This window comes from Dasypus novemcinctus, chromosome 2 (genome assembly GCF_030445035.2).
Source record: "Dasypus novemcinctus isolate mDasNov1 chromosome 2, mDasNov1.1.hap2, whole genome shotgun sequence".
Lineage (NCBI taxonomy): Eukaryota > Metazoa > Chordata > Mammalia > Cingulata > Dasypodidae > Dasypus > Dasypus novemcinctus.
Window position 1 is genome coordinate 75,932,311 of NC_080674.1, and position 20,588 is coordinate 75,952,898.

General features: G+C 38.5%; 1 protein-coding gene across 1 annotated transcript in view; it reads right to left on the reverse strand.

The window, feature by feature from the left end:
• Window positions 1–20,588, reverse strand: part of ANKRD31 (ankyrin repeat domain 31) — a 235,287-nt gene that overhangs the window by 103,662 nt on the left and 111,037 nt on the right. Inside the window, exons 11-12 of the mRNA XM_058274931.2 lie at window positions 19,829–19,971; window positions 15,555–15,699 (exon numbers count right to left, since the gene is read on the reverse strand). Coding sequence (XP_058130914.1) covers window positions 15,555–15,699; window positions 19,829–19,971 — 288 coding nt within the window. The remainder of the gene's footprint in view (window positions 1–15,554; window positions 15,700–19,828; window positions 19,972–20,588) is intronic.

A 20,588-nucleotide genomic window follows, 5' to 3' on the forward strand; every position in this document is an offset into this window, starting at 1 on the left:
TGTAAACAAGGGAATTCCTCAGTCCACACATACATTACCATGACAAGACAAATGTACAGAAAGGATCAGGGAGGTCCGTACACTTTGGCTGGGATCTATTCTCTCAACTCACTGTATGGATAAGCTCTGAAGGAGAGCACCTGTACAGATCAAGCTGCAAAGACTAGGAAAGAGCCTAGTCCTTTTTTTTTCTTCTCTTACTATTCAAGGAAAGCTGACTGAATAGATACCTCAGAGTCTAAAATCCCACAAAAACACATTAAAATACCACAATGTCCAGGTTTAAACAAAAGATTATAAAATGTGCAAAGAAACAAGAAGCAATGGCCAAGGCAAAGGAGAAGATTAAAGCATTAGAAACCATCACTAAGGAGGACCAGAACTGGAACATACCAAACAAAGACTTTAAAAAATGGTCCTAAATGTGCTCAAAGACCTAATGGAAAACACGGACAAAGAACCAAAGGAAATCAGGAAAACAAAAGATGACCACAAAGAAAATACCAATAGAGAGATGTTAAGTATGAATAAGAACCAAAGAGAGCTAAAGATTACATTAACAAAAATTTCAAATTTCCCAGAGGGGTTCGACAGCAGATGGGAGCTGGAAAAAGAAAGAATCAGTGAACTTGAAGACAATACAATTGAAATCATTCAGCCCAAGGAGCAGAAAGAAGAAAGAATGAAGAAAAGCAGAGAGCCTGATGTACCTGTAGAACACCATCAAGCGTACCAACATACGCACTGAGGGAGTCCCAAAAGGAAAAAAAGAAAGAAAGGGGCAGAAAGAACATTCAAAGAAATAATAGCTGAAAATTCCCCAAATTTAAAAAAGACGTGATTATAGGCATACCTCATTTTATTGCATTTCACTTTACTGTGTTTTGCAGATATTGTTTTTTAAAAATTGAAAGTTTGTGGCAACCCTGCGTGAGCAAACTTGCTCACTTTGAGTGCAGATCTCTTATTGGAAACCATGAAGGCAAGACGGCAGTGGGATGAAATATTTAAAATTTAAGCCCCATGGTAACTACAAAGTTAATATTGGAGAATATGCAAACTCATAGAGAAAAAAAAGTAGCATACAAGTTGCCAGGGGTTGGGCAAGAGGATTGGGGAGTTCATGCATAATGAATATTAGGGGTTCTGTCCAGGGAGATGGGAAAATTTTAGTAATGGAAGGTAGTAAGGGTATAACAGTATTATGAATGTGATCAATCCCACTGAATGGTATGCTTTGCAGTGATGTATGTGGGAAAGTTAATGTTGTATATATGTATCCACAATTAAATACAGAACAAACAAAGGGAAAAAGACACCTAAATGCAATTCATGTTCCTAGACAGGATCTAAGAAAAGATAGGAGTATAAGCTCAAAAGGACATTATTGGAAAGAGTTCCAGGAAAATGGTACTGAGGTGGGTAGGCAGCGCCTGATCCTCTCACTACAAAGGAGCAGATGGCAGAGACCTATCTGAAGGAGCTGCTTTGGATATATAGAGAATGGGAAGGTACATCTCGGAGGGTACTGGAAAAATAAAGAAGTCAAGGGAAAACTGTGAGTTGCTCACCCTTGTGACTGGAAGCAGCACATATACGACCCACCCTCAGGGCAAATAGCCTAGGTGGAGCCCGTGGCTAGATGCTCTGAATGGAGTGTAAGGGGGCATTCCCTGGGAGGAAGAGGGGTCTGAGAGGGTGGACAATGTTTTCTTTGCAGTGAGTTTGGCCAGCTGAACCCTCTCTGAATCTCAGAAGGGACCCCAACGGGGAGAGTGGAGGGGATCTCCTCAGGCAGGGTGTCATGCCCAGCTGCCCAGGTAAAGAGAGAAATTAGATTAGAGAGGTGGCAGGAACAGACAGGCACCTAAAGAGCAGGACTCTGGCAAACTGTCAGGAATCCAACCTGCCTGCAAGAAGGGGGTGAATAGCTTTCTGAAAGGCTAAATAACCTAGGGAGACAGTTTAATTCAGTGGAGGAATTCCTGCCTTGCATATTTGAGGTCCCTGATTTGATTCCCAGCCCTTCTTAAAGAAATAATCCACTAGCTTATCAGCATCCAGCTGAAACTTTATGATAGGGAACATACAGACATTCTTTTTGTATTAGTTTTTCTTGGATCACTCTTTACTTTTTTTTTTTAAAGTTTCTTTTTAAAAAATTTTCCTTATTTTACTCTCTAAAACCCGGTTTAAAACCTTGCAGAGGGCAGGCTGCAGGGTGATTGACTGAGGAACACCAGAAGTCTAAGAAGCTCCTTAGGGGCCTGGGAGGGAAGGCTGTTTTTCCTTGCTTTGTTTTTTTCCTTTCTTTCTTCTTCTTCTATTTTTTTTTTTTTTATTAGTTACCATTGTCTTGTTTGTTGTGTTTCCCCTTTGTTTCCTTTTTTCTTTTACCAATTTTTTATACATAAGCTATTTCTTTTCTTTCCATCTTCTGTTTTCTGTTATTGTTCTTTCAGTCTACCTCTGTTCTTTGGTCTTCAATTTTTCTTGGTTCTATTACTCTCTCTTTTTTCTGTTTTCTTTCCTTTTTTTACTTTTATTTCTTTTTCTATTTTCTTTTCTTCTCTCATTCCAGCCTTTTTATTCATTGTATATATTTCACCCTATTATAGTTCTCCATTCACTGTTTATATTCCACTTTATTGTTATTCCTCTGTATTTCTTACTCATGTTAATTATTCATTTTCCTAGGTCTTGTATGGTTCCTCTTCTACTTTTTACTATTATTATTATTATTATTATTATTCTCTTCTTAGTTCTTTCCCTTTCCCTGATCATAATTTTTTTTCAAGGGAACAGAGACAACAGCAAGGAAACAGAATAAGAACAAAGTGTCAAAGTGAAACCTTATCATACACACAACAACAACAAAATAAAACCCTAGAGTAGAAAGAGAAGCTAATCAACTGAATAAACCCATCAAGATAAACAGATGCCTAGAAATCAAGAAAAAATTACAAGCCAAACAAGAAAGAGGAAGACATGGCCCAAACCAATGAACAAACTAAAAAACACAGGAGGAGTTGCAGAACGTGGAACAACATTGAGAGATGTCAAACAAATATCATGAATCAACTTCATGAAGGAAGAGAATAAGGATATTAAGAAGATACTGGGAGAACATACTGAAGAAATTGAGAATGTACATAAAATGATAGTGATGAATGGAACAATGCAAGAAATAAAAAATACACTGGAAGCACATAACAGCAGGTTTGAATAGGCAGAGGAAAGAATCAGTGATGTGGAAGACAGTACAGCTAAAACCAGATAGATAGTAGAACAGATAAATAAAAAGAAAAAATCCAGCAAAGATGTAGGGTTTTGAATGACAACATGAAATGTGCAAACGTACACATTACAGGCATCCCAGAGGGAGAAGGGAAAGGGACAGAAAGTCTGTTGTAGGAAATAATGGCTGAAAATTAACCCAACCCTATTGAGGGACATGGAAGTACAGGTCCAGGAAGCACAGTGCACACCAAATAGTATAACTCCTAACAAGCTTACTCTAAGACATATACTTGGCAAATTGTCCAATGCTCAAGACAAAGAGAGAATACTGAAAGCAGCAAGAGAAAAGAAATCAATCACATACAAGAGAAGCTCTATAAGATTAAGTGCTGATTTCTCATCTGAAACCATAGAGGCAGGAAGGCAGAGGTATGACATAGTTAAGGTGCTAAAAGAAAAAAATTTCCAGTCAAAAATTCTCTATCCAGCAAAGCCTGCATTCAAAACTGAGGGAGAGTTTGAAATATTCACAGATAAATAGAAATTAAGAGTTTGTCAATAAGAAACCTGCCCTTCAAGAAATATTAAAGGGAGTTCTGCAGGTCAAAAGGAAAAAACAGGAGAGAGAGAGAGATGAAAGAAAGTGTAAGGTCAACTGAAAAGAAAAAGAGATACAGAAACAACATATGACATATAAACCTAAAGAAAATTTGGCTAATGTAAGTAATTCCTTGACAGTAAAAACATTGACTGTTAATGGATTAAACTCATCAGTCAAGAGATGCAGATTGGCAGAATGGATAAAAAATACGACACGTTGGGAGGCGGGGCAAGATGGCGTCTGAGTGAGTGCACCTTATAGTCTCTCCTGCTGAGTAGGGTTGGGATTTTGCTGGACCGGGCTGTTTCGGGTGTTTGCAGGACAGGAGGTGTCTGGACATCGATTTAGTGGGACAGTGACAGAGAAGATTCTTGTAAAAGGTAGAATTTTGGGTTTCTTTTACAGAGATTGGGGCTGTGCGCGGGATGCTTCCCCTGGGGCTGGTGGCCCAGTGGCGGCGATTCCTGGAGGCTTTGCTGCGCTGGGGAGTTCCCAAGCCCAGAGCGGGCTATTCGGGGGCTTGCAGGGTGGGAGGTGTATGAAAGTCAATTTGGTGAGACAGAGACGAAGGAGATTTTTGCGAGACATGGAATTTTGGGTTTCTGACATGGAGATCAGAGCTTCCAGCTAGAGCCCCTCCCCCGAGGGCAGACAGCCCATCTGCAGCGTCCCCGTACTGTCTGTAGTACAGCGGTGCCCCTAGCAGGCTGTTTCAGGGGCTTGCAGAGTGGGCGGTGTCTGGAAGCTTGGTGAGACAGAGATGGAGGAGATTTTTGCAAGATGTGGAATTTTGTGTTTCTGACACGGAGATCAGAGCTTCCAGCTAGAACCATTCCCCCTAGGGCAGATGGCCCACCTGCGATGTCCCCGTACTGTTTGTAGTACAGCGGCACCCCCAGCAGTCTGTTTTGGGGGCTTGCAGGGCGGGAAGAGTCCTGAAGTCGATTCGGTGTCACTACAGAAGAGACTCTTGTGAGAGGTGGAATTTTGGGTTTCTGACACAGATGTCAGAGTTTGCAGGTGTGACCCCTCCCCCTAGGGCTGGCGCCCAGCTGCGGGGATCCCTGAAGGTGTGTTACACTGCAGTGCTCCCAGGCTCCCTGTTAACTGGATGCATGGTTCCCAGGTCTGTGTCCCCTAAACCCTGGTGGCCCACACCCCAGAGACTCACACCTCTTGAGTCTGAAATATCACAGACTTCCCATCCCTGAATCCACCATGCCCTGAGGTCCATCTGAGGTCCTTGATTGTCCTAGCCCTTGGCGTTTGTGTTTTTTTTTTTCCTTTTTCTCTTTTTTCTTTTTTTTTTATTGCCTTGGTTGCTAATATTGCATTATCTCCTGGCCTTTTCTCCCATTGTATCCCCCAAGGTTCTTTTTCGTTTATTTAGGTTTTTTTTTTTTATTTTCTTCTTTTCTTTTTCTTGCTTGTTTCCCTCCCTTTCCTTTGCCCAACCCCACCTTCCTTCTCTTTTTTTTCTTTTCTCTCTTTTTCTTCTTATTTTATTTTATTTAATTTATGCAATAGGTGCTGCAGGGAGAGCCTCACATTTGCTATGTTTCCTCATCCTCCATTTCCTCGTTTCTGTGTGACTTGATTTTGACCACCTACACTATCCCCTTTCCCCCACATCCTGCTATCCTCCATCATCTACTGTCGCTCTTACATTCCACCTCCCTTTCTTTGGTCCCCAAATTGTCTAACTTTTAATTTCTAATACCTTTGTTCTGTTTTCTGTCTTTTATCCACTCTTGATATTATTCTCTTTCTTTTCTCTTTTCCTCTCTCATGAAAACACTGGCTTTTTAATTCATACTACATTCCTCCCCATATTCAGTTGACTATCTCATTATAGGTACTCTACTTATCTGCTGTAACTCTACACCACTTACATGAGTCTAATATCCATTCTCCCAGATCTCACATTGTTGCTCTGTTAACATTTATTACCAATACTACTTCACACATTCTCTTTTCTTACACAATTTCCTTTCCCTGGTCCTAATATTTTCCTTCAAAGTGAACTCAGCCAGCAACAAGAAATTAGAATAAGAAGAACAAAGTGACAAAGAGAAGACATAACACTTATGCAAGAACAACAACTAATTAATCCCCAAGATTAGACAAAGAGGCTAAGGAATTGATTAAACCCGTCAAGATAAAATGATGACCAGACAGCAACAAAAAACTATAAACCAAACCAATAATCAGGAAAACATGGCTGAATACAATGAACAAACTAAAAACCAGGAAGGGGACAGAACATCGGACAAGTAATTAAAGATCTCAGAACATATATTAGAGACCAACTTAATGAAGTAAAGGAAGAGTTTAACAATATGAAGAAAACACTTGGAGACGAAATTGCAGACATATGCAAAAAGATAACAGATATGATGGGAATGAACACCACAGTTCAAGAAATCAAAAATACACTCGCAGCAAATAGCAACAGATTAGGAGAGGCAGAGGAGAGAATTAGCGACGTGGAAGACAGTACATCGGAAATAAAACAGATAGAATTGATCGATAAAAAGATAGAAAAAATCCAGCTAGGACTTAGCAACTTGAATGACAATGCAAAACGCACAAACATACGTACTATAGGCATCCCAGAAGGAGAAGAGAAGGGAAAGAGGACAGAAGAGGTGTTGCAGGAAATAATGGCTGAAAACTTCCCAAATCTACTGAGAGAGACGGATGTACATATCCAGGAAGCACAACACACCCCAAACATCATAAACCCCAACAGGCCCACCCCAAGACATATACTTGTCAAATTATCCAATGCGCAAGACAAAGAGAAAATTCTAAAAGCAGAAAGAGAAAAGAAAACCATCATATGCAAGGGAGGCTCCATAAGATTAAGTGCTGATTTCTCATCTGAAACCATGGAGGCAAGAAGGCAGTGGTATGATATAGTCAAGGTACTAAAAGAAAAAAATTTCCAACCAAGAATACTCTACCCAGCTAAGCTAGCATTCAAAAATGATGGAGAGTTCAAAATATTCACAGATAAACAGAAATTCAAAGAATATGCCAACAAGAAACCTCCTCTTCAAGAAATACTAAAGGGAGTTCTGCAAGAAGAAAGGAAAAAACAGGAGAGGCAGAGTTGGAGGAGAGTAAGAGCGACAAAAAAGACAAAAAGAGAAGGAAAAAAGCAAACAAAATATGACAAACACAAGTCTAATCAAAATATGGCTAACATAAATAATTCCTTGAAAGTAATAACACTGAATGTCAATGGATTAAACTCACCTATCAAAAGATTCAGACTGGGACACTGGATAAGGAAATATGACCCATCTATATGCTGTCTACAAGAAACACATCTTAGACCCAGGGATTCATGGAGGCTGAAAGTGAATGGGTGGAAAACAATCTTACAAGCAAACAATAACCAAAAAAAGGCAGGAGTAGCTATATTAATACCAGACAAAATGGACTTTAAATGCGAAAAAATTGTGAGACAAAGAAGGATACTACATGTTAGTGAAAGGGACAATCTCTCAAGAGGAACGAAAAATCATAAATATTTATGCTCCTAACAAGGGCGCCTCCAAATACATGAGGCAAACACTGGAAAAACTAAGTGAAAGAATAGATGCCTCTACAATTATAGTGGGAGATTTTAATACACCACTATCAACTTTGGACAGAACATCTCAAAAGAGAATCACTAAAGAAACAAAAACCTTGAACAGTATATTAGAGGAGCTGGATCTAATAGACATATACAGATCATTACACCCGAATATAGCAGGATATACACTTTTCTCAAGTGCACATGGAACATTCTCCAAGATAGACCATATGCTAGGCCACAAAGAAAGGCTCAATGAATTCAGAAAGATCGAAATCATACAATATAATATCTCTGACCACAGTGGAGTGAAGCTGGAAATCTGCAAGGGCCAGAGACCCAGATTTCACACCAAGATATGGAAATTAAACAGCACAATCTTAGAAAAACAGTGGGTCAAAGAGGAAATCTCAAAAGAAATTAATAACTACCTTGAAATTAATGATAATGATAACATACCAAAACTTATGGGATGCAGCAAAAGCAGTACTGAGAGGGAAATTTATAGTCATAAATTCATACATCAAAAAAGAGGAGCAAAAATTGAAGAACTGCACATTTGGAGGAATTAGTAAAAAAACAACAAAATAACCCCATAGGAAGAAGAAAGAAAGCAATAACAAAGATAAGAGCAGAACTAAATGAAATAGAAAATAAGAAAGCACTTGAAAAGATAAACAAGACTAAGAGCTGGTTATTTGAGAAGATCAATAAAATTGACAAACTCTTAGCGAGACTAACAAAGAAAAAAAGAGAGAAGATGCAAATACACAAAATAAGAAATGAGAAAGGAGATACCACCACTGACCCCACAGAAATAAAGACTATCATAAGAGGACACTTTGAAAAACTATATTCCAACAAAAATGACAATTCAGAGGAAATGGATAAATTCCTAGAAACACGAAAGCAACCTATATTGACGAAAGAAGAAACTGATGATCTCAACAAACCAATCATAAGTAAAGACATAGAATCAGTCATTAAAAACCTCCCAACTAAGAAGAGCCCAGGGCCAGACAGCTTCACAGGTGAATTCTACAAAACATTCCAGAAAGAACTAACACCAATCCTGCTAAAACTCTTACAAAAAATCAAAACAGAAGGAACATTACCGAACTCATTCTATGATGCCAACATTACCCTAGTACCAAAGCCAAAGACACTACAAGAAAGGAAAATTACAGACTAATTTCTCTAATAAACCTAGATGCAAAAATCCTCAACAAAATACTTCCTAACCTTATTCAAGAACACATTAAACAAAATATACACCATGACAAAGTAGGATTCATTCCAGGTATGCAAGGATGGTTCAACATAAGAAAATCAATGTAATACACCATATAAACAGATTGAAGGGGAAAAAAATCACATGATTCTATCTATAGATGCAGAAAAAGCATTTGACAAAATACAGCACCCTTTCTTGATAAAAACACTGCAAAAGATTGGAATACAAGGAAATTTTCTGAACATGATAAAGGGTATAAATGAAAAACCCACAGCCAACATCATTTACAATGGTGAAATCCTAAAATCCTCCCCTCTAAGATCAGGAACAAGACAAGGATGCCCACTGTCTCCCTTCTATTTAACTTTGTCTTAGAAGCACTTGCTCGAGCACTGAGGCAAGAATAAAAGGCATTCAAATTGGAAAGGAAGAAGTCAAAATTTCATTATTTGAAGATGACATGATGCTATACATAGAAAACCCTGAGAGGTCTACAACAAAGCTTCTAGAACTCATAAATGAGTTTAGTAAAGTCGCAGGTTATAAGATCAATGCGCAAAAATCAGTAGCATTTCTGTACACCAATAATGAGCAAGATCAGGAGGAAATCAAGAAACAAATATCATTCACAATAGTAAATTAAAAAATCAAATATTTAGGAATAAATTTAACTAAAGATGTAAAAAGGTTATACACCGAGAACTATACAAGACTGTTCAAGGAAATCAAAGAAGACCTAAATAAATGGAAGAATATTCTCTATTCATGGATAGGAAGACTAAATATTATTAAGATGTCTATCCTACCAACACTGATCTACACATTCAATGCAATCCCAATAAAAATCAACACAGCCTTCTTTAAGGAACTAGAAAAACTAACTATGAAATTTATTTGGAAAGGAAAGAGGCCCCGAATAGCCAAAGACATATCGAAAAAGAAAAATGAAATTGGAGGAATCACATTACCTGACTTCAAAACATACTGCAAAGCTACAGTAGTGAAAACAGCATGGTATTGGCATAAGGAGAGACACACAGACGAATGGAATCAAATTGAAAGTTCTGATATAGAACCTCATATATATAGCCATATAATATTCGATAAAGCCACCAAACCCTCTCAACTGGGAGAGAATGGCCTATTCAACAAATGGTGCCTGGAGAACTAGATATCCATATGTAGAAGAATGAAAGAGGATTACCATCTCACACCCTATACAAAGATCAACTCAAGATGGATCAAAGACCTAAATATAAGAGCCAAGACCATAAAGATCTTGGAAAGCAGTGCAGGGAAACATCTACAAGACCTTGTAACAGGAAATGGCTTCATGAACATCACACCAAAAGCACAAGCAGCAAAAGAACAAATAGATAAATGGGACTTCCTCAAAATTAAAGCCTTCTGCACCTCAAAGGAGTTTGTCAAGAAAGTAAAAAGGGAACCTACACAATGGGAGAAAATATTTCACAACCATAATCCGATAAGAGACTTACAACTTGCATACATAAAGAACTCCTATATCTTGAAAATAAAAATATAAACAACCCATCTAAAACATGGGAAAAAGATTTAAACAGACACTTCTCCAAAGAAGAAATACAAATGGCTAAAAAGCACATGAAAAAATGCTCCAAATCTTTAGCTATCAGGGAAATGCAAATCAAAACTACAATGAGATACCACCTTACTCCCATAAGATTGGCAGCTATGAATAAAACAGGAGAATACAAATGCTGGAGAGGATGTGAAGAAATGGGAACACTCATCCACTGCTGGTGGGAATGCAGAAGGATCCAACCATTCTGGAGGACAGTTTGGTGGTTTCTCAAAAAACTAACCATAGATTTGCCATATGACCCAGCAATTCCACTGCTGGGTATACACCCAGCAGAACTGAAAACAAGGACACGAACTGATATATACACACCAATGTTCATAGCAGCATTGTTCACTATCGCCGAAAGTTGGAATCAACCCAAATGCCCATCAACAGATGAGTGGATCAATAAAATGTGGTATATACATACAATGGAATACTACTTGGCTTTAAGAACAAATACACTACAAACACATGTGATAACATGGATGAATCCTGAGAGCCTTATGTTGAATGAAGCTACCCAGGCATTGAAGGACCAATACTACATGATCTCAATGATATGAAATAAGCAAGCTGCCTCAGAGAGCTAGAGACTGGAAGATAGGCTTACAGGAAATCGGGGGGTAGAGGAAGGATGTAAGCTGACATCTACATGGGTGAAATCTATGATAAGCTGGCGGTAAGTATGTGCACAAGAAAGAGATAAAATGGGGGCATAGGGTTACCTTTGCGTGGGGTTTTGCGGGTTTGAGGGGGGCTAGAGATGGGCAGATGGGTAATATTGCCCAAGAAATTGGGGGGAGGGAGGGGCAACATACGAACATAGGAGATTGTCAGGTGTTGGTTGAAAGTAAAATGCTGAGAAAACTTTTTCAAAATATAATTAGGCAAGTTACCTGTTTAAGATACTCAAAGGGGATAATGTGATGCAGGACAGACTCCTAGGGAATATCTGAATGCTCATTTTGCCAGAGTGGGTTATACCATTGGGTAGAGACCGATATAATGAGAGTGCAGGTGGGGAGGACTAATACCATCAAATAGAGGGAACTGTATCTCTCAAGAGAAAGGGTGGCTCCCAGGGCATTAGGGCAGTTGAGCAAGTAAAGCCCTCAACACTGTTGCAAGTATCTCTGAACATGGCTCCTCAAGAAATGAAGATTGACTGTCACTGTGGGGTCCAAGGGGAGGGGGAAATAGATATTGAATAGATGGAGTCAAAGTAAATGTGAGGGCAAAAGAAGTGTTTCACAAGAGTACACAAGGATGGATATAAAACATGTAATATTACACCAAAAACATATAGGGGATGACAGACTAATAATGTAAACCATAATGTTAAAAAATGGGATAACTAAAAAATTTACAAAACTGTACAGCCTAAAGTATAAACAACAATGTAAACACAAATGTTACCTTGTTTGAAATCTATTATCTCAATTTCTCTACATCAGTTTCAGTAAATATGATATGAATAAGTTAAAACATTATCGCTGTGGAAGCGAAAAGGTTTTATTTATTTATTTTTTTTAAAGATTTATTTATTTATTTAATTTGCCCCCCTCCCCTGGTTGTCTGTTCTTGGTGTCTATTTGCTGCGTCTTGTTTCTTTGTCCGCTTCTGTTGTCGTCAGCGGTACGGGAAGTGTGGGCGGCGCCATTCCTGGGCAGGCTGTTCTTTCTTTTCACGCTGGGCGGCTTTCCTCACGGGCGCACTCCTTGCGCGTGGGGCTCCCCTATGCGGGGGACACCCCTGCGTGGCAGGGCACTCTTTGCGCGCATCAGCACTGCGCATGGCCAGCTCCACACGGGTCAAGGAGGCCTGGGGTTTGAACCGCGGACCTCCCATATGGTAGACGGACGCCCTAACCACTGGGCCAAAGTCCGTTTCCCAGGGAAAAGGTTTTATAATGGATATGTGGGAGTACTGTATATTGTATATATGAATTACCGTGACCTAAGGCTCTTATGAAGAGAAGCTCAATAATGAGGAAAAAAGAAAAGGAAAAGATAGGATGTAGAATTTTTCCAAATCAATATGTATTCTATATCTAACCTTTAAACTCATCGCTATATTCCTTTTTACTAGTAAGGGAATCTGATATTATATTGGGCTTCACTTTTCAGGAAGTTTTGGATCACAGAGTGGTTCAACAATGGCAGCAGAGGAATACTGGTATGGGATGTTATTGACAGGCGATATATGGTTGACAGGGAGTTATACAGGGCATGTGTCCAGGGTGCATGGAAATGTTTGGATATACTCATAGTGGAAACAATTAAAAACAACAGCTGGGGAGGTACTGGGTTCCTGGCCGGGGGGGGGGGGGGCTCTGTTGTGGTCCCTAGGAGAGCAGCAGCAGTCCCCCAGGTGCAACGGTAAGGACCAGGAAGGAATGAGGGTCCAACAGTGAGCCCCTGATACTAATGACTATGCTTGTGAGCCTATACACCTGAAATAAGAACAAGGCCTAGAGCAGCACTGTGCCTAAGAGTTCCCTCCTGACAGCCTCCGTGTTACTCAAATGTGGCCAGTCTCGAAGCCAAACTCAGCATGTAAATGCAATGCCTTCCCCCCAGCATGGGACATGACACACGGGGATGAGGCTCCCTGGCACCGAGGGATCACTACCAAGTACCAACTGATGACGTAACTAGAAATGACCTTGAATTAAACATTCAACAGAGACCAGCAGAATATCCCTGTCTACATATAATAACAGGAGTTAAAAATGCTGTTTGACCTAAAGTAAGGGGGAAATGGAAAGGACAAATTAGTTGATATGGCTATGAGTCTCTAAAAAAGAGTCTGGAGGTTGTCAGAAGGATTGCCCTTATGCACACCTGAGCAGAGTCTGAGAGACAGATAAAGTAGATACAACCCCAGGTATTGGTCCTTTTGAGAGCTAAAGAGACCCACAGGTTCTATGGTCATGGCAGATGGGGTTCACTGCCATGCCAGCTGACCCTTCTTTGGAGCTGGTGTTTCTGCGTGATGGAGCTGGACTCAGATGGGATCTCTTTTCACAAGCCTTTCATGCTACTTTACTGGATTTGTAGTTGGTGCTGGAGTTTAAGATATATCTAGGGGATTTGAATCTCTGGACTGACAATATGATAGCCAGGCCCTGAGCCTCAATAGACTTCAGCTCCTACACTCTGATTTATTGGACTTACCCTACTCAGCTAACATGGAGTTGAAGAATGTCAACCATGGAGCCTAGAGTGCCTACAACTGAAAGGAGGAGGATTGTATCCAGTATCCATGTGGAATCTAAACCCCCTCTTGACATAGATGTGGAATGGACACAACCAAGCCAAGGTCCACAGGAAGGAGGAATACAGAAAGGGTTAGAGTGGACTTAATGATATCCTATTCATGAACTATTATGGTTGATAATCGAGAGAATGTGGCATTGGTGTGGAGAGGGTGGCCATGGTGGCTGCTGGGTGCGGGAAATGGGAGGAAGAGATGAGATGTGGAGGCATTTTCGGGACCTGGAGTTGTCCTGGGGGGTGTTCCAGGGACAATTGCCGGACATTGTATGTCCTCCCATGGTCCACTGGATGGAACGTGGGAGAGTGTGGGCTATGGTGTGGACCACAGGCCATGGGGTGCAGCGATGCCCAGAGATGTACTCACCAGATGCAATGGATGTGTCATGATGATGGGGGAGAGTGTTACTGTGGGGGGAGTGGTGGCGTGGGGGCGGTGGGGGTGAATGGGGACCTCATTTTTTTTAATGTAATATATTTTTAAAAATGAATAAATTGAGTAGAATTTGGAAAAAATAAAAAAATTAAAAATTAAAAAAAATTATTTTACTGGAGTCCTTTATAAACTTAAATAAAAAACCATACATACAGAAGAAAGCTGCAGAGATAGAGAGAAGCCTCTAAATGCTGAAACCAACAAACCTGGGACAGAGAAAAGTCATGGACACAGCAGCCAGAAGTGAACAGCAGTGAGGGTCAGCAGAGTGGGAGAGAGGAGAAGATGCCACTACGTGCTGGTAGCCCAGAGCTCTAGCTCAGGGAAAAGGCTCTCCTGATGAGGCCTTGATTTCCAACACTTTCATGGTCTCAGAACTGTAAACTTTTAACCTAATAAATTCCTATCATAAATGCTAACACATTTCTGGTATATTTCTTTCAGGAGCTTTTAACAAACTAAAACAATGGCAAATGTGGCAAAATGTTAAAATTGGTGGCTCTAGGTATATTTGAGGATAGGGATAAGTTGGATTCCTCTGTATGAGGTTTGTATAATCTTTGTTCTATAAGTTTGAAAGTATTTCAAAATATGAGTTTTTCTTTAAAAAAAAATCAGAAATTAGAATATAGGTTACCAGGATAGGGATGAAGGTGGGGAATGGGGAGTTAATGATTAATTGGTTCAGAGTTTCTGTCTGTGGTGATGGAAAACTTTTGGTAAGGATGGGGTGGTGATGGTAGCACAACATTGGGAATATAATTAATATCACTGAATTATATATTTGAAAGTGGTTATAATGGAAATTTATAGGTTATATATATGTTGCCAGAATAAAAATTAAAAAAGAAAAAATCATAGAATTATACAACATAGAGTGAACCCTAACTTAAACTATGAACTGTAGTTACCAATATAATTATAATAATTTTGGTTCATCAATTGTAACAAAGGTACCACACTAATCAAAATGTTATAATAAGGAAAACTGTAGGGGTGATATGGAAACTCTGTACTTTTGCATAATTTTTCTGTAAACCTACAACTGCTCTAATAAGAAAGGAAAAAAAGAATATACCACGTATTTAAATCATTTTTATATAATCTTTTTATTGATAACTGCAGATGAAGTCCTTTTATACTTCAATTTAATAGTGTAAAGGATGGGACAGACTGGTTTAGACATTAAAAAAAGATTCTTTGGGGATGGGAATAAACAATCCTAGCCCTGTTCATTAACAATGATACAACCAAATATAATTTATATCACATCATATTATTCATTCAGTCAAAGGACTATGGGGGAAAACCAAAACTTTACGTTAATTGTTTGCCATGCACAACCTAGAGAAAAGTACATTTGGTATGACCATCCTTTGTTCTTTTAGATTCCTTTCATTATGTGCATTTGCAAACAAGTCAGAGTGCTTTATTAACAACAGGGTCCAAGGATACCACTGGATGGATTTTTGCAAAACTTGAGGTAAAAACTATTTAATTTCTATAACTCTAAATTCAGTTTCTGTATATCTCTACTGATGTAATCAACAAATTTAACAAGGTAGTTTAACCTTACCTGATGTAAGACGTTTATGAAGTTTAGGAATGAATTTCTCAAGGAGACGCTTCATATGTGGATCCTTGGCCTCATCCAAAGCACACTTTCCATTGTCACTTCTTAATAAAGGATCTGCTCCATTTGAGAGAAGTAACTCTGCCACCTAGAGGAAGACTGTTCATGTGAGGAAGCCCAGCTAAAGAGAATTACTGTAAATGTATGCTAGCATACAACTCTAGTAGCATAAAGTATTTCTTTTAACATTAAAGAATTTGGACTTACATAACATCTTTGCTAAATTAAAAAATTAATGCAGATGCTAGTGATTCATAATTTTTTATCTATATTAGAAAAGTTAGAGGTTTTATAAGTTCTTAATATAAAATTCATGGAAGGAAGGGAGGGAGGGAGAAAGGGAGGGAAAAGAAGGGGGAAAAAAAGGTGAATTGGAGCAGGCAAAGACATCCAGAAATAGGACTGGGTACTGTAGTAGTAAATGTAATTTCAGCAGACTTCATTGAACGGTCCAGTTAAGTCATTTAAGCAAATAAGCAAGCAAACATTAACAGCAAGCCCCAGTGGGGAGAAGAATCAGTATCCAGAGTTTCTACAATATATTAGTAATATGTCAACATATTCAACAAATTTTTTCCAACAAAAAAATTCCAAGACATGCAAAGAGAAACAGGAAAGTGGGACCCATACAGAGGATATAAAAGAAGGCAATACAGCTGGGCTCTGAGCCTCAGCAGAGTTGCAACACCTACTCCAGTTCATTGGACTCACCCAGGAAAACTAACAAGGAGGTGAGGCTGGACAACCACCATACCAAGGAACGAAGAGAGTCTATAACAGCAAGCAAGAGAGTTCCATCCATCAGCCTTATGGGATAGAGGCCCCATCTCAATTAGAGGTAGAGGTGACAGCACCATCCCAGAATCCTCAGGTGGGGAATAAAATATGAACTAGAGTGGACTTACTGGTAGTCTACTATAGACTTACTGGTATTCTAGCAATAGAAGAAATCATATCATTGATATGGAGGCAGTGGCCACTGAAGTGCTGAAGGCAGGGAGAGAAAAAACAAGTGTAATATGGGGGCATTTTTGGGATTTGGAATTGTCCCGAATGACATTGCAAAGACAGATACAGGCCATTATATATCCTGCCATAACCTACGGAATTGAGTGGGAGAGAATGTAAACTATAATGTAAACTATAACCCATGCTTTGTGGCAATGCTCCAAATGTGTTCATCAAATGCAATGAATGTACCACACTTACGAAAGAAGTTGTTAATGTGGGGAAGGGTGGGATGTGTGGGGAATGGGAGTATATAGGAATCCCTTACATTTTTTTGTGTAACATTTTGTGTAATTTAAGAATCTTTTTTAAAAATAAAAAACATATTTAAAAATAAAAAGCAGGCAATGAAACTGCTTTTGAGGAGGTCCAGATGTTTAACTTAATAGATAAGGACTTGCAGAAGAGTTTTAAAAAATCTTTTCAAAGCAAACCATGTTTAAAGAATTAAAGGAAGGTGTGGTGACAATAACTCATCAAATAGAGAATACTGATAAAGAGATAGAAAGTTTAGAGTTGAAAAGTTTAACAGAAATGAAAAAATTCCTAGAGGGGATCAAAAATAGATTTGAATTGGTAGAAAAAAGAATCAGTGAACACAGACAGGTCAATAGAGATGATGAAATATGGAGAATAAAGAGAGAGAAGAATTTTCAAAATTACAGAGCCTCAGACATATATAAAATGGGAGTTATAGAAGAAGAGGTGAAAAAGAAAGAGGCAGAAAAAATATTTGAAGATATAATGGCTGAAAACTTACCAGATTTGATGTAATAGCATTAACCTACACATGCAAGAAGCTCAACAAACTCCAAACAGGATAAACGCACAAGGACACACACCTAGATATATCATAGTCAATGTAAAGTAATGAAAGCCAAAGAAACATAAATCTTGAAAGCAGCAAGAGAAAGGCAATGTATTGTTTAGAAGACAACGCCAATAAGATTATTGTCTGACTTCTCATTAGCAGAAATGCAGACCATAAGGAAATAGGATAATATGTCCAAAGTGCTAAAGAAAGAATAACTGTCAAAAAAGAACCTTGGGGGAGTGGTTGTGGCTCAAGCACTTGGGTGCTGCCTCCCACATGGAAGGTCCCAGGTTCAGTTCCTGGTGCCTCCTAAAGAAGACAAGCAGATGCCACTACAAGCAGATGCTGCAACAAGCAGAGGGAGGTCCTGGGTTCAACTCCTGATGCCTCCCAAAGAAAATGAGCAGATGCCGCAACAAGCAGATGCCACAACCAGCAGACACCACAACTGCTGCAACTGGTAGATGCTGCAAAACGGCAGACACTGCAAAACAGCAGATGCTGCAACTAGCAGATGCCGCAACCAGCAGATACTGCAGCCAGCCAGGAGCAGATGTGGCGCGGGAGGTTAGGCACTCACCTCCCACATGGGAGGTCCCAGATTCAGTTTCCAGTGCCTCCTAGAGAAGACAAGCAAACACAGCAAGCAGACATAGCAAGCAGACACAGCAAGCAGACAACAAGCAGACAGATGAGGGAGCCATCTCTGTGGGGGGAGAGAAAGTAAACAAATAAATAAATCTTTACAAAAAATAAATAAATAGGAATCTTGTATCCAGCAAAACTATTTTTCAAAAATGAAGGCAAAATAAAGACATTCCCTGATGAACAAAAACTGAGAGAATCTGTTGCTAACAGATCTGCCTTACAATTAATACTACAGGTAATTCTTCAGGCTAAAAAAGTGACACAAGACAGTAATTAGAATCCACATGAAAAAGTAAAAAGTGCCAATAAAAGTAATTATGCATAGTTATAAAATACAATATAATTGCATATTTAGTCTCTTTTCTTCTCTTAACTGATTTAAAACGTAACAACATAAAACAGTATGCATATGCTTGTATTGTTAGACATGTAACACATTTGACAATACCAGAACAAAAGAACTAGATGGAAACAAAGCTGTATTAGAGTAATAAAATTATAACAGATGGTACCCTGAATCCACAGAAAGAAATGAACAGAATAAGAAATGGTAAATAAAAAGAATATAATAAATTCAATAAGTAAATACATGCTTTCCTTTCCTAGTTTTTTAAAACAATATACGTTAAATGAAGTAATATTTATAACAGTATTCTTGAGTTTATAACATATATATAAACATAATATGTATTACAGAAATAGAGCAAAAAAAGGAGAGGGGTTGGAGCTATATAGGAGCAATGCTTCTATATCTCACTAGAATTAAGTTAGTATAAAAGTGATAAAGATTCTAATAAAGATATATATGTTAAGACCTTAAGAGCAACACTAAGGAAACAACTAAAGGAGAAGAAGAATAACCTCATAAAAGATCTTGAGAATGAACCACCCAACTATGCTGTTCCCAAATTCCTGGACCTCAGAAACTGTGTGAGATTATAAATATCTATCCTGGTAGCCTTCCCCATCTCTACCTGTATTGGGCATTTCTTCTGAAAATATACAAAACAGATCTTTCAGAGCTCAGTTGACTAGTCCCCTTTCCTATCCTAGGAGTTTTGAACTCCAGGGGCTACTTCCAATAACTGAAATAAATAAGAAGATATCTTAAGCATGTGCCTCAGCTCTGCAATGAAGTACGTGGACCAAAAAATGTCTATGCTCTGAACATATGTGGTTTCTGAGATAAACTGCATGAACAAGAATTCATATTACTAATTAATGTTACTATTTATTCCAACTACATGAACCAACTGATAGTACTTTGATATGTCAACCAGTGGTACCACTGTACTGGTGTGTTCTGGTGTGTACTAGTGTATACTGGTTGATCAAAACCCTGGGAGATTCTCATGCCTTTGTTGACTCTGAAAGTGATATTAGGTTCCATAAAGCAGCAAATCTCCTATCAGACCTGGACATGATTGTGTAACACTCTCTAAGAAGGAAATGTTCTTCTATAGTCTAGAAAGTACCATATGAAGAGCCTTAAAAGAAAGAAAGTTTAAAAATTACTCTGGTAACCAAAATATGTACCATGTAGTTATTAAAAGTAATACATAAAATGGCACCTACCGTATTATGCACAACATACCCTTCATGTGGTAAAATTTTATTACGCAAATCCTGAATATTCATTAGTAAAATGAACTGAAACTAAATTCCTATATATATTTTAATTGGTCCCAAATATTTTTTATACTTGTAGAATGTAGTGTTTGCTGTGCAAACAAAAGCATCACATTACCTTATAATGTCCATTTATCACAGCATCATGTAGGGGGGTGATTTGGTACATTCCTCTGACATTTACATCTGCTCCACCTTTTAATAACTCACTTGCCGTCTGATAAAATCCTCCCACACTAGCTTCATGAAGTGCTGTCCAACCTATCATAAAAAAAGGAATTGATATGTTTTTACATTTGGCATCTTAATAATGCTTTGTGCTTTGCCTTTAAAAAAACCCAAATTCTATTTTGTTTCCTTTGAAATATTTTGATTATATAAAACAAAATCATCTCACCATGAAAGCACCATGTATTATTTAGTGGATTCAATAAATCTGAGAAACAAATCAAATCCCCACCCCCAGCTCTGTTTTGGAAAATATGAAAAGAAGTAAAATATTTGAAATTATTCCTCACTTCCCCAAATAACCTACAAAGATGCCAGTTGCAGGCTACTTTTCTCCAGAGATGAAGGGGAAAATGCCTTATTTCCAACTAACAAAGCACAAAATGCTGCAAATCACTCACCAGATAAATATTCTTTTTTCTTTTGTTTGTAACAGACAATGGTATGCATTATAGATATTTACTTAATTCCAATAAATCACTTCATGGATGTACGAAAATCTGAAAGTTGCATTTTAAAAACGTATTTCACCAGCTCCTTTCAGAATCTTCTCCATAAAGCAGGGTTTGTAAACTCAGCACTACTGACATTTTAGACCAGATAATTCTTTTGTTGTTCTGAGCATTTTAAGACATTTAGCAGCATCTCTA